Source organism: Tenrec ecaudatus, chromosome 7 (genome assembly GCF_050624435.1).
Source record: "Tenrec ecaudatus isolate mTenEca1 chromosome 7, mTenEca1.hap1, whole genome shotgun sequence".
In the NCBI taxonomy this organism is placed as follows: Eukaryota; Metazoa; Chordata; class Mammalia; order Afrosoricida; family Tenrecidae; genus Tenrec; species Tenrec ecaudatus.
Genome location: NC_134536.1, coordinates 20471864 through 20485497, shown reverse-complemented (window position 1 = coordinate 20485497; position 13634 = coordinate 20471864). Strand labels below are relative to the sequence as shown.

At 49.9% G+C, this 13634-nt stretch overlaps 1 protein-coding gene across 1 annotated transcript in view; it reads left to right on the top strand.

Annotated features, from left to right (window-relative positions):
• The first annotated feature begins 871 nt into the window (after nt 1-871).
• SAMD5 (sterile alpha motif domain containing 5) overlaps nt 872-13634 on the top strand; it is a 66545-nt gene continuing 53782 nt past the window's right edge. The window contains exon 1 of the mRNA XM_075553887.1: nt 872-1614. Coding sequence (XP_075410002.1) covers nt 1165-1614 — 450 coding nt within the window. The 5' untranslated portion in view covers nt 872-1164. The remainder of the gene's footprint in view (nt 1615-13634) is intronic.

The window sequence follows — 13634 nt, the reverse complement described above, 5'->3', positions numbered from 1 at the left end:
CTTGGTGATTTTGTAGTCCTTAGAAAGTGGTCTTGGGCGGGGGGAGGGGAAGGTTAGGTCACCCCTCTCTAGCCCAGCGGGGTCTTGGGGCCGGAAGCCAAAAGATCTATGCAGGTTGCTGGCCTCACAGGGACAGAGCGCCTGGTTCTGGCCCCGGGGGCAGAGCCGAGCGCCCCAGGACGCCGCGGCAGAAGGCAGGGGGCGGGGGACCAGAACGAGAAGACAGTGGGGACCCCGGTGCGGGGAGCAGGCGGAACTCGTCGGCCGAGCAGAAAGTGGCAAACTTTCACGGAGCCAGGGGCTGGGCGGTGGGGAGCCCCGCGCCTCCGCCTCGGCTGCAGCCCGCGCCGCGCGCCCAGCAGCCCCGCCGGCTGGCTCCCAGCGCCAAGGCGCCGCGCGGAGCCCCCGGGAGAGGCTGGAGCGGGCTCCACGAGCCGGCGGGCCGGCGGGTGCCCAGGGGGCCGGGAAACTTGACCATTCTGCCTCGCCCAGCCCGGAGTCGGCGCGGAGGTGCCCGGGAGCGAGCGGAAGGCTCGGGCCCAAGGGAACGCAGCGCCCTCCAGGGCGAGGCCCCGCGGGGAGCCGCGCGCACCGGCGGCGAGCAGGAGGACCGCTCTGGAGCCGCCCCTCCCGGGGGAGGACGACGGGGACTCGCGCTCGCGGAGACGAGGCGCTCTGCGCGCCCGTGGCCCGGCCCGGCGCAGCGCGGAGGAGCCGCCTCCCCGGCTAGGGGCGCGCGGGTCGCCGCCCACGGCGGAGCCGGCAGCCGAGATGCGGCGCGCGGCCTCGGGCCGGCTGGGGCCCGGGCCCCTTGGGGGCGACGCGGCGCGGCACTGACCGGCGCGGGCTAGGGGTGCGGCGCCCCGCCCCGCCCGCCTCCGCCCTCCTCGCGCCCCTCCCCGCGGCGGCGGCGGCGCAGCCGGGGCGGCTGGAGCGGCTCGCCCAGCGCCAGTGCTGCGAGCTCCCGGCGGCGTGGGCATCCACTTGGCCGCGCGTCCTCTCTCCCCGGCGCTCGTCTCCAGAGGGTTGGCGGCGCCCGAGCCTCGCCGGCGCCTCCCCGGGAAAACTTTGCCGCCGGTCCCCCACGCCTGGGAGGAGAGGCTTCAAAGTTCCCGGCACTGGTCCCGCCGCGCGTGGCCCGCGCCCGCGGGGCTCCGGAGCACCATGTGCACCAACATAGTTTACGAGTGGCTGAAGGCGCTGCAGCTCCCGCAGTACGCCGAGTCCTTCGTGGACAACGGCTACGATGACCTGGAGGTGTGCAAGCAGATCGGGGACCCGGACCTGGACGCCATCGGGGTGCTGGCGCCCGCGCACCGCCGCCGCATCCTGGAGGCCGTGCGCCGGCTGCGGGAGCAGGACGCGGCGGCCGCCGGCCTCTACTTCACCCTGGAGCCGCAGCCGCCGCCCGCCGTCCCCACCGGCCGCTGGGGGGAGCCGGGTGGTGGCCTGGCCGGCCGCACCCCGGGGCCCCGCGGGGACCCCCACAGTCAGACGGCTGCCCCCCGCAGCAGGGAGCTGGTGAGCTACCCAAAGCTGAAACTGAAGATCATGATCCGGGATAAGCTGGTCCGAGATGGCATTCACCTGAGCAAGCCCCCGTACTCCCGCAAGGTAAGGGGCGCCCGGCGGGCAGGAGGGACCAGGTGCGGCGGCTCCTGGCGAGGCTGGGCGGTTGGTACAGGTGCGGTAACGGCGCGGCAGGGATGCTTGGGCGTTTGGGGTGCTCTCCTAATTTCTCTCTCTGTTAGTGCTTTATCCCTACCTGCTTGGTGGCTCCAGGTGTCGCAGAAACAAGAATCCCTTATCTATCCAGGTGTTTACTCTAAACTCGGGTCAAGCCTCCGCGCCTCACCTGTTGACCAATGAACAACGCCTGATGCTGCTTCTGGCTGCAAAGGGCCTTTCCTATAACTCTAGAGCTGTGTTGGGGTCAGCAGAGTCCCAGAGCATGTTGGGGGACCTTTTCTGTCTCTTCCTTTAAGGACACCCCCAAGAGCAACCACCTGCTCTTGAAAGAGTGGGGATCCAGGCTTGGCTGCTCTCAGTGGCATAAAGCCGAGTCTCAGCACTGCTGCATGTTTGAAAAGTAAACCGTGAACTTGCGCCTTTCGGGAACCATTAAAGAAACACGTGTGTAGCTAGTGCACGGGAGAAAAGTTTCTTACACACAAGTGTACAAGGACGGAATAAAGTGTCAAGGACAGGGCCACTCAGGCAGTGCTTCTGAGGCCTGTGGTGAGTCAAGGGTTATTAACCTAGCTGGATGTGAAATGGGACCCACTGTGGCTTCTGGGTTTAGAGTGGGGCAGACAGGACAGGGAATGCTCCCAGCCTGCCCGTCCAGTCCTCTGGAAGGGGAACAAGACGCAGGAAGGAAAGGGTGGCCACGTTCCAGTGACAGGCAAGCAAACTTATGCCCTCAGTGTGAAACGGGGACCATGGAAGTGTGGTGTGGTCATCGTGGGGTGCTCCCTGGCTTCAGAGTAAAGGTGATAGTGGTTGAAGGTCAACAGCAAGCTTCATAAAAAACGAGTGAGCCATCTGAATGGAGGAAGGCGTGGGGTGCTTACATATTCGTCATATTTCTAGCTGCAAATAAGGAAGGTAACTCAGGTAACTTGTTTGAGTGTGTATAGTGTTTGAGAGAGGACCACAAAGAGGGCTCTTCAGATGAAACATGTCTTGCCCCCTCTGACCTTGGGACTAAAGCAAGAAGACCAGGAGGCTTGCCATTGCTTAGAGACAGAAGGCTGCCCCCATTAGTTCCTGGAGACAGACAGCTGCTCAAAGGCGGCAGGGACCAGGTGGACAGTGGTCCTCGAATCCTAGGAAGGGAGGTGGGCTGGGCTGAGAGAGGTGTGTGTTGGGGAGCAGGAGTTCAAGCCCCAGGATGGAAGTGGAGGGTAAGGTGTGTCACTCGGGCTGTGGCTTGCCAGGGTCCTCTGGGCACAGGAGGGTGTGGGCTCTAGGTGAGCAGGTGTGCCGCCTGAAGTAGCCAATGAGGGTTCTGATTCTTCAAAGGAAAAAGAGCACTGGCCCCAGACAAGAAGCAGTAGATTCCCAGGTGGGGCGATGGCTCTGGGTGTCAACTTTGGATGGTGAGTGATGGGCAGGGGCGGGGGAAAGGTGCAAGTGGAGTGCAGTCCCTGTGAGACAGTGCTAACTCGCATTTACTGTTCCGCGTCAAGTATTATTTCCGTCCACAGTATTTAAAAAAATAAGTGTTTGATAATGCAGAGGCAGCCATTCCCTTTTTCTGCAGATGTCATTCTCTTTCCAATGAAATGACGGGATAATAGGGGACACAGGCATTTGGTCATTGGTTCTTCAACTGGGAACTAACACAGTGGCGCTCACAGGCTTCCTTCTACGAAGGAAGAAGAATCCCATTACTTCCATTCCCACGCCCGTTAAAAGAAAAATGCACGTGGAAGTAAAGCTGAGACTATATATAATCAATGCACATGAAATCGAGCCGCACAAGACGTAGTGCCTGGTCATGTTGAATGTGCGGCTGATCCGGGAGTCGCCTCTTACTGTGGGATTTCGCTTTTAGAGATAGGCTCCCCAGTGCAGCTCACGTCTTTGCATGCAGCGTGAGGGCCTTTTCCTGTAAGATGTGGTTCACATTGCCTGATCTCCAGAGACGTGGGCCCTGTCATCATGGGCAGGTGCTGTCACCAGTGCCCTGTGGGAACATGGCCTCCCATTTTCTTCATAGTCATTTGCGTTGTTATGAACTTGGTGGGTGTTGATGAGGCCTCTCTTCTTTGCCTGACTGTCTGACACCAGTGAGGGAGGGGAGATGGAAGGATTGGAGGCATGTTGTTGGTGTTGTTAGGTGCCATCAATGGGTTCTGACCCATAGTGACCGAATGCACAACAGGACAATACACCAGCTGGTCCCTGTGTCGCCCTCATAAGTATCCCTGTGCTTGATCCCATTGTTGCAGCCACTGAGTCAGTCCATCTGGTTGAGGGCCTGCCTCTTTTGTGCTGCCCCTCCAATTACCCCGCATGATGTCCTTCCCCAGATATGGAGTTTTCATGACATGTGTGTCCACAGCATGCACGGCGAAGCGTCGCCATCCTTGATGTTCAATATTCTTCGCTAGCACCACAATTCGAACACAACTTCGAAAACTCTGGGAGGAGTCAGAAGGGAGTCCTTGTTTTTTGTGGTTTTTTTTTTCAGTCAATATAAAAACTATTAAGGACAAATAGCTGTGGATCATGCCAGAAGGCATTAAGCATACGATCTGTCTTACATAGAGACTAAGTGACATCTAATAGTTTAAAGAGATTTCATTACTGCTTCTAATTGAAATAAATGGTCCAATGCACTCTCAAAAGCTTACTGCTGTTTCCATAAAGTTATAAATACAAACAAAATCAGAGCTACATCATTTGAAAGATAGAAAGATAAGGGAAATCATTGGTATGTGTTACCTATTACCAAGTCATAATGAGAATATTTCTGGAGTTAGAAGATGTTCCTTTAGATATTTTAAAACTTTATAATATGGCTACAGTCCCACCCTGTGTATTTGCCACTCAGAGCAAATACTTTTTAACACCCCTTCCCTGCATTTGACAAAATGATTCGACATACCGTAATAGTCATGTGACAGTCCTTATGTAGTAATCATTGTTTTCTTGATTCTCTCTTTATCTTGAAATCAGATAATGATTAAAATTACTGAGGTAAAGGTTAAGTTGCAAGTTTAAAGTGGGTCCATTCAGTGGGAATAGTTCATCAATGACGTAGAATAGACTTTTGCCGAACTGGAATATCCCAACTGACAGCTGGTACTGGGCTTCGTGGTGGGAATGCTGAACACAAATGCAAACCCCGAGCGTCTAGTTGTTCCTTCTTTTCTGTAAGCCGCTGTGCCCCCACTGTTGATTCCAAACCTGTCCAACACAATCCCAAGCTGTGTTCTTCTGGTTCCGATGTGCGAGTCGTCTGAGTAGGAATGAAAATGCAACCTGGGAGACAATTCTGACTGACTTCTGATGGCCCTATAGGCCAGGATAGAGCTGTCCCTGTGGGTTTCCAGGACTGTAACTCTTTACAGGGGTAAAAGCCTCATTTTGCTTCGGTGGAGCTGAAGACGGCGGTTTCAAACTCCTGACCTTGTGGGTAGCAGCCCAAAGCATTACCCACTCAGCTAAAACCAGAATGAACACATAGACTAGAGAACAAGAGATAACCACCTCAGACTCTTTACAATCAAGTTTGCAAATTGGGAGCCGAATGTAAAACTGAGAGTTTTCGCAATTAACTTCCATGCAGAATACAATGTTTGTTAAAGGCAAAGTAATTAGATATGCTAATTTGAAGCTAATCTGCATACTGAAAAACTTAACTGTAATCCAGCAATTGGAATTTAGGCCCATGCAGATTTTTTTTTTCAGGGAGAAGTTTCAGGCAGAAAGATTTTATCACTGACATTGTTTTATAATTAATTGGCAGTAGGGATGTTGAAAATAAATTGTACATTGATTTTTCATCAGTCTTCTGTTTTTAAATACCCTCCTTTATTTGCTTGTAAGGAGCCTGGTGGGCTACACATCGTGCTGCTGATCACAGGGTCCACAGTTTGAGCCTACCAGTTGACTTTTAGGAAAAATGAGACTGTCTGCACTCTGAAAGATGTAACGTCTTGAAAACTCAGCGGGGCAGTTCTACTCTGTTCTATAGGCTTGCTAGGAGTTGGATTGGACTTAATAGCAGTGGGGTTTTTCTGTGGTTGTTAGTCCTATCAGGGGGCTTCAAAAGGGATCATGGAAAAATTCCATTATCTTTTCACTCCACTTCTCCACAGATTTTTTGAAGACCCCTGTTTTTGTAGAAATCATGTATGCATGAGAATATCTGGACTGTTCATAAAACACAGCAACAATACTAATGTCACATTGTATATGCATAGGGGTAAGACTGTTCCCATGCCAGCAGTTATCCCCTGAAAAATGTCTTTAACACTAAATTAAATATTGCTTATTCATAGTATTCGTATTTGCCAATTTTCCCCCTCACTGAGGTTAGACTACATCCAGATGTTTCGTGAGAGTTCTCTACATATTATGCATTATTTTATATCCCATTTTATATGCATGGACTACTATTGATCAAGTGTGTTGCAACCATTCCCCCCCCCCCCCCCAGAATCCGTTTACCTTAGATTTCATGGGCTGTGTCTAATACCTCAAGTTTAAAATCTCCGGTGTAAGCCACGGTAGTGGCTTCTTTCGAAGGAGAGTAGATTGCAGATTGTACCGGTTTGCTATCCCTGCTGTAGCAGCGACTCACTGAGTTAGTGGCTTCCACAACAGACGCTTCTTTTCGTATACCTGTGGAGGTCAGAAGTGCCGCACTTGCTTCACCGAGAGCTGAAGGCAAGGTGTTGGCAGGGCTGGTACCTTCTGGAGGTTCTGAGGGGGACACTCCGTTTCCTTGCCTAGAGGCCTCCTGCACACTTGGCTGGTGGCACCTTCCTTACATTTCATTGCAAGGTCCCTTCTCTTTCTCTCGGTCTCAACTCTCAGCCTCCCTGCTACATGGACTCTCCTGGCTAATCCAGAATACTGTCCCCACCTCAAGATTCTAAATGCAGCATACCAGTTACTTTGGCCTTGGAAGGTACATCGTCATGGTTCTGGGGATTAGCACACAGATGTCTTTGTTGCTCAGTATCTTCATATGAACTCGAACCCGGGTCCACTCTGCGTGCAGCAGAAGGGAACACGGCCACCCTCACCTCGGCTGCTGTGTGAATCTGTCTCTGTGGAGGTCTTCCTCTTGTTCCTAGTGACCCTCCTCTTTATCAAGCATCACATCTGTCTCCCAGGACAGGTCTCCCCTGAGAACACACCCAAAGTAGATGCTGCGAAGTCTTACCATCTTTGCTGCTAAGGCGCATTCTGCCTGTGCTTCTTCCAAGAAAGATTTGTTTGTTCTTCTGACAGTCCATGGTGTATTTAATAAATTCTCTACCAACACCATCATGCAAAGGCATTGATTCTTCTAGGAAATTCTTATTTGTTGTCCTGCTTTTATATGTCTGCATGTGAGGGGACACCTTTGGGGGGCGTTGTTTAGCCTTCTACACAGACTCAGCTAGAAGTGTATTATAATTCTTCACATTTACTGGGCAAGTCGGTTCCTCTTTCTTGACCTGAGTGGTCTCAGCTCTAAAGTGGCGATAACATGATCTACTTCTTAAGACTCAGAATGTGGTACATGATACAGTCAGCGGGGTAATAGATACGTTACTCAGGATTCACTCATGTCATTTGGAGAATGTTTGAAATTTATAGTATTGTAAATATATTCACCTTTAGGAAGTGATTCCTTTTGTGTACTTTTATTTTGTTGTTAAGCATATACATAGCACTTTAAGAAGTTCTCCATGTACAAGTCAGTGGCCTTGTGGAGCTATTCTTGCTATCCAGAACATTCTGTTACATTATTTCATGTCCTTGCTATCTGTTCAGTGGTTCTTTAATTTCCTCCAGAATTTCTAAGAACTCTCTAAATAACATCAACAGAGATGAGGGTTTTTGTTGTTGTTTATTATCATTTTACTGGGGGCTCTTACAACTCTTGTTACAATCCATATATCAATTGTATCCAACATATTCATACAGATAGTCCATCGTTCTTTTCTAGACATTTACTTTCCATCGAGCCCTTGGGATCAGCTCTTCTTTTTTAGCCTCCCTCCTCCCTGCCCCCCACCCCTTGTGGCCCCCTGATAGATCTTAGATTGTTAATTATTTTCAAATCTCACACTCACCGCTGTCTCCCTTGCCCCATGGTTTCTGTTGTTCTTCCCCCTGGGTGTGTGTGTGTGTGCTTATGTGCCATTCATTGCCATAGGTGCCCCCTCCCTTTCCACCTCTCCCCCGTCCCCAACACTTTTACCTCTATTCCCATTTCTGTTCCCGGTTTCCAAGTGTTGTGGGTTTTATTTCTTGCCTGTACCTACGTTCATGCTCCCATCTAGTCTCGATTGGGAAGCGGCACGGGGGTCATGATAGTGGGGGGTGAGGAGGCCTGAAGGGATCAGAGGTATATTGTGTGACCCATTAGTGCTCTACTGCACCCTGATTGACTTATCTCTTCCCTGCGACCCCTTTGTGGGGGGATGCTCCGTTGTCCGTTGATGGACTTTGGGTCTCTGCTCCATTCTCACCAATGCATTTTTATTTGTTTGTTTACTGTTTGTTGTGAGTCTTCTGATGCCCATTGCCCAGGTCTCGATGACACCTTATGAACTCACCGGCTGGTGTGCTTCTTCCATGTGGGCTTGTTGCTTCACTGTTGAATGGCCGCTTGTTTAACTTCAAGCCTTGAAGACCCCAGATACTATATCTTTTAATAGTCGGGCACCATCCTCTGCCTTTACCACATCTGCTTATGCATCTGTTTTGTCTTCAGCGATTGTGTGGGTGGGGTGGGGTGGGAGGAGTGAGCATAAGCCAGTTTGTTAGAAGAAAGTGTTCTTGTATTGAGGGAAGGTATGAGCCAAGGACCAAGGCCTGTCTGCGGCTTCACTGTATTGCCTTATAAATATATGTACATAGGCCAACACCACTATTGTTATGGATTAATGTATTTACATAAGTGGACACCTCTGTTAATCTCCCTATGTATGCCTCTGCTTCCTAGAGCTTGCCTCTGTGTCCTTTCGCCTCCTCCTGCCCCACCATCACTTTCCCCCTTCTTCCACCTCTTAGAGCTTCTTCTCCACTAGCTTGGTGTTGCTCTAATGCTCACAGGATCTCTACCCTCTCCTAGATGCTGGTTCTACTTCCCTAGTTGTTCCCCTGTCCATGATGCCGTCCGCTCACCACACCCTTCTCCCTAACTCCTTCTTACCCCTCTACCTTCGGTTGCTATTGGCCCTGTTGCCTTCTCCCCGGACTTCCCTTCCATACTCCAACCCATGTAATTGGGCAACCCATCCATGTCCTAGTCCGAAAAATAAGAAAACATACGGTTGAAGAAAGAAAAGGAAAAAGAAAAAGGTGAGAGAAAAAAAGAAACAAAACAAAACAAAAAACCTTACATAGGTCCAGGTCTGTTTGCTGGCCCCATGAGACCCTCCCCGCTGGTCCTGAGAGGGATCCGGGGGCTGCCCCTCCTAGCCCGAAGTCCATTCTTGGGGCTCCTCGGGGACTCTGTGGCTCGACTTTACTCCAACTGATGATCTGGTATGCTCGATTCCCACACAGTCTCCCTGCCGCGTGTCCCCATTATTGTCCCCTGTTCCGTATGTTCCAGTTAGGGGACAATGAGTCTTGAGCTGTTGGTAGTCCCACGGGCCTCTCTGTGTCCCAGCAGCTCCAGGCTCATCCTCCGGGCTTGGTGTGCCCATATGGAGTCTAGGCCGACTGCCCCTTTCTCTCTTTCCTCCTTGGTTTGCTTCCGTCTGGGTGTGGTAGGTCGGTTCCGTTCTCCCACCAGAAGGTCTAGTGTCCTTCTCTGCGACACACACTTCCAGGGTGGGGTCAGGCTGGTCTGGTTGGGGCTGGCCCTGTATCCAGTCTTTTCATGCATTCCTCGCTGTGTTATGTTGCCCTCCCGGATTGGCGCACCATGGTGAGGTCTGTATGCATGTTCCAGTTCTGCAGAGACACAACCAATCCCCTCCCTCTGGGTGGGTTAGTGCCCTGTTCCCTCAATGTCATCATGTCAGTTTCTCCCCACCCCACTTCTCCCTCCTCCTTTTCCCTACATGTTGGATTCACATGTACCTCCCTGGGTTTGGTCTGACCTCCCTATACTTCCACCTGTATTGCGAGATAAATGAGACAAGTTTTAAAAAGTATTTTGCTCACGTTTCCTCTGCCTTTTGGGTGGCTCTTTAAAAAAAATCTAATAGAGAAGTATAAAAATCACTCTAATCTTTGAGATTGCTGTTACCTTTATCATCTGTATTCAAAAGTCAGTAAATACTTACCATATATACTCAAATGTAAGCCGACCCGAGTATAAGCCAAGGCACCTAATTATTACCTGGGAAACCAGAAAAACTGATTGACTCGGGTATAAGCCTAGGGTGGAAAATGCAGAAGCTATTGGTCAGTTTCAATAATCAAAACAAATGAAAATAAAATTACTAAAATTTGAGACATTAGTGGGGTCATGTATTTAAATATTTATTTTAAATAAAAAACATAAAAAAGGACAAGTCATTTAACATTAGTAAACCAGCCCAGTAAGTGGAAAATAGGTTCAACAAAAACAAGGTATCAACAATCCTTCAAAACTGGATTCCTCATCATCATCCGTATCCCAATGCAGAGCTTCTGCTGGTGTGAGGTCATCATAGACGCTGTCCTCACTGAGATTGCCGTTAACACCATCACTGCTGTCATTTTCATACAAAGCGCAGTCTTCACTGCCACCCATAGCATTACTAATACCACATTTCTGGAAGGCAAGTCGCACCATGTCTTCTGGAATGTCTTCCCATGGACCTCGAACCCACTGTGCTATTAACTCTATGTCAGGCTTCATGAGATTTCCTCCTTTTGTTAGTCGGGCTTGACCAGATGACATCCATTCATACCACATCCTTCGCACACGGTCTTTAAAAGGCTTATTCAAAGATACATGTCATAGGACGGCTCTGATTGGTTAGATGTGAGTAAACAAACATTCAAAGCCCTGCAGTGTCAGCGGGGCTTTGAATGAACAGCGGAGAAACATCAATCACCCGCAGATAACGGGTGCTCATCCTGTTACCTGGGGGAGGGGGGCGCAGAGAGATGTTACACCTCGCTGGGGTACCACTGACGTGTATAAGCCAAACCCCAGTTTTTCAGCACATTTTTTTATGCTGAAAAACTCGGCTTATACATGAGTATATACGGTATATTCCTATTAACTTTTTATGGTTTCATTTTTTTTACCTTTATCTGAAATGGAATCCATCTAATCCATTTAGAATTTACTCTGGTATCTGATATAAGGTACAAATTCAATTTTATTGTTCTTTGAGTAGCTGATTTTATTATGATTCTTTAGTCTTGTAAATGATCCTTTCCTCCTTCGCATCCATCCTAAGGCAAATACAACAAGAACCCCAGTGCTGTGGGGTCCATTTCCAGCCAGGGTCTCCCTGTTAGATGGAGTGGAACTGCCCCATTGGACTTCCCAGGCTCTGTAGGACTTCGTGAAAGCAGAAGACCACTTCTTTCTTCCAGAGGCTGCTGATGGCATCTAGATTAGCAGCTGACTGCTGGAACCACTGTGCCACCAGGGCTCCTGCCGTCCTTCCCACATCCTATTTTAATGCGCAGCATTTTTGTGTTGACGTAGTGCTTGGCATGTTGGTCCCTTTTCTAGCCCCTGCTGGTTTAAAGACACTGTGGAGATGCTCAATGCTGAATGCCTTTCCAGTCTAGACAGGTCAAGTTTCTCCACTTTCTTCTTTCAAAAGCGGTCTGAAAGCTACTCTGAACCGTTTATTATTCTTAACGAGCCGTGGTATATTATACAATACCCTTCAGAAAATGGAGATCTTTGTTAGGAATACAGCTGTCCATTCATCCAGAGTGCATCATTGTATCCTCACGGGATACACTCTTCCTAACCTGGATATTTTATGGGTCACAATTTAAGCAAATCTCTCATGCAGCCTTTCTAGTCATTGTAGCCTGACCTTCTTTACTCCGGTCCTACCACATTAGCTAGAATTTATATACAAAACCAGTTGGCATTGAGTTGACTTCCATCCATGACGACCCCTTGAGTGGACTTGTCCCTGGTTGGAGTGTCCATGGTTGATTTCTTTGTGAAGTAGAATGCCAGGCTTTTCTTCAGAGGCACCTTTAGATGGCCTTAAAAACGCTCCTCTTGTGAGAGCTGTGCACAACACCCACAGATTCGTTCCTATAATTGTTACAGTAGGGTTAAGTCACAACAGTGATTTGGCATTCTGGTCTTAGTCCTAATCATAACGATAATGCTTCAAGTGTTTTGCTATTATCTTGCCGTTGGCTGTCAGTTTAAGTTCATCTTCATCATGCTAAGAAAACAGTCATTTCCTAGTTTTGTAGGAATTGTTAGTGGGAATAGACATTAAATTGTATTAAGTATCTTTTCAGCGCTTTAGAAATGTGTTACAAAGGATTCTGTTAAGGTGGCCGTTGTAGCCGTGGTCTTATATGCCCATCACAAAAGTTTAGGTGGGACTCCGCGAATGAGGTCTGTGAACCCCTAACATGGAGATTGGGCAGCTTTGCCATCCATTTGGCCTCTAAAGATGAGCCACCCAAGAGGTGGAAAGGGGATTTAATGACTACCCAAAAAGAAGAGCTTGGTGCCACCGTGGGTTAAGCATTGGGCTGCTGCCAAGAAAGGTCAGCATGGCAAACCCTACTGAGCCATTCTACTTTGTCCTGGGGGGCTGCTGTGGAATACATACTTTGGACCATGGGTCTCTGGACCCAAGAGGCAGGGGGAGCAGCACTCTCTTGTTCAGGCAGTAAGAGACTAGAAGAGGTGGTGGAGGAGAAACGGCAGACAGAATCAGGAGACTAGCAGGAGATGGCATGGTGGGAGAACCACAGAGTCCCTCGGGCTGGAGGCTTGGTCGTGGAGTGAGGTGGGGCTCCCGGCACGTGGTGGAGCCGATTTCCAACCCAAGGAGCTGGAGCTGGGCGTGTTTGGGTCAAGGCTTTCAGACAGAATAGTATGTCAAGGTACTTATCAACACAGCAATACTGGTACTTGTCCATGCAGAACACAGGCTGCTGAGATGGGAGGTTGGGGACCAGAGAGGCCTGTCGGTGGACTTGGCAGAGAAGAGGTTGTGCCCTTCTTGGAACTGAATCCTTTATGATCTTGAACTTCTTGTTACTTCCATAATAAACTCCACTGGGTCTATTACCTGAGTTCTGTGTGACCCTTACGAGGAATGATCAGAAGCAGCAAAGACGTGGAGGATGCTGTGGGAGGGATGGCATGTCAGAATTGGTAAGCAGATGGACAGGTGGTGGCTTGTCAGACCTCTGCCTCACAGGAACCAGCCTAGGGCGGTTGATCTTGCTTCTCCAATTCCTTTGTGAAGTGTGAGGAGGTCCAGTGCTTCCATCTGGCCGTTCTTACAAGAAATAATACAGAGGTTTCCCTTTCTGGGCCTCAGGGTGTGCGGCCCACTGCCATTGAGATGAATCTGGCTCATAGCGACCCCATAGGACAGCGTTGAACGCTCGGTTGGGTTTGAAGCAGCCGGACACTTAACCCAACTCTGCCACCAGGGCTCCTGACATGAATAGACTTCCTAACATGAAATCGTCTCTCCATAGAAAGGAGATACTCTAGTTTGGAACCAGCATGAGATGCAGAATTTACAGTTATCTCACCTGAAGATTACGCTCATGTGGCTCTGTGAGTTCCGTGGAGGCACTTTGCTGGCTTTTCCTGCCAGGGTATTTTGGAAGAACACCTCGTCTCCATCCAGACTGCAATGAGGGGCAGGGGCAGCTCAGGGAATGGCACCCCTGTTGCTCATGGGCAAGAGTCACATAGTCCAAGGTAATGGCTTCTTTGGCCGGCACACACATTTCCCTTTGATCCAGGGGGCAGAGCCTTGGAGGGAGCTAAGAGGTTAATG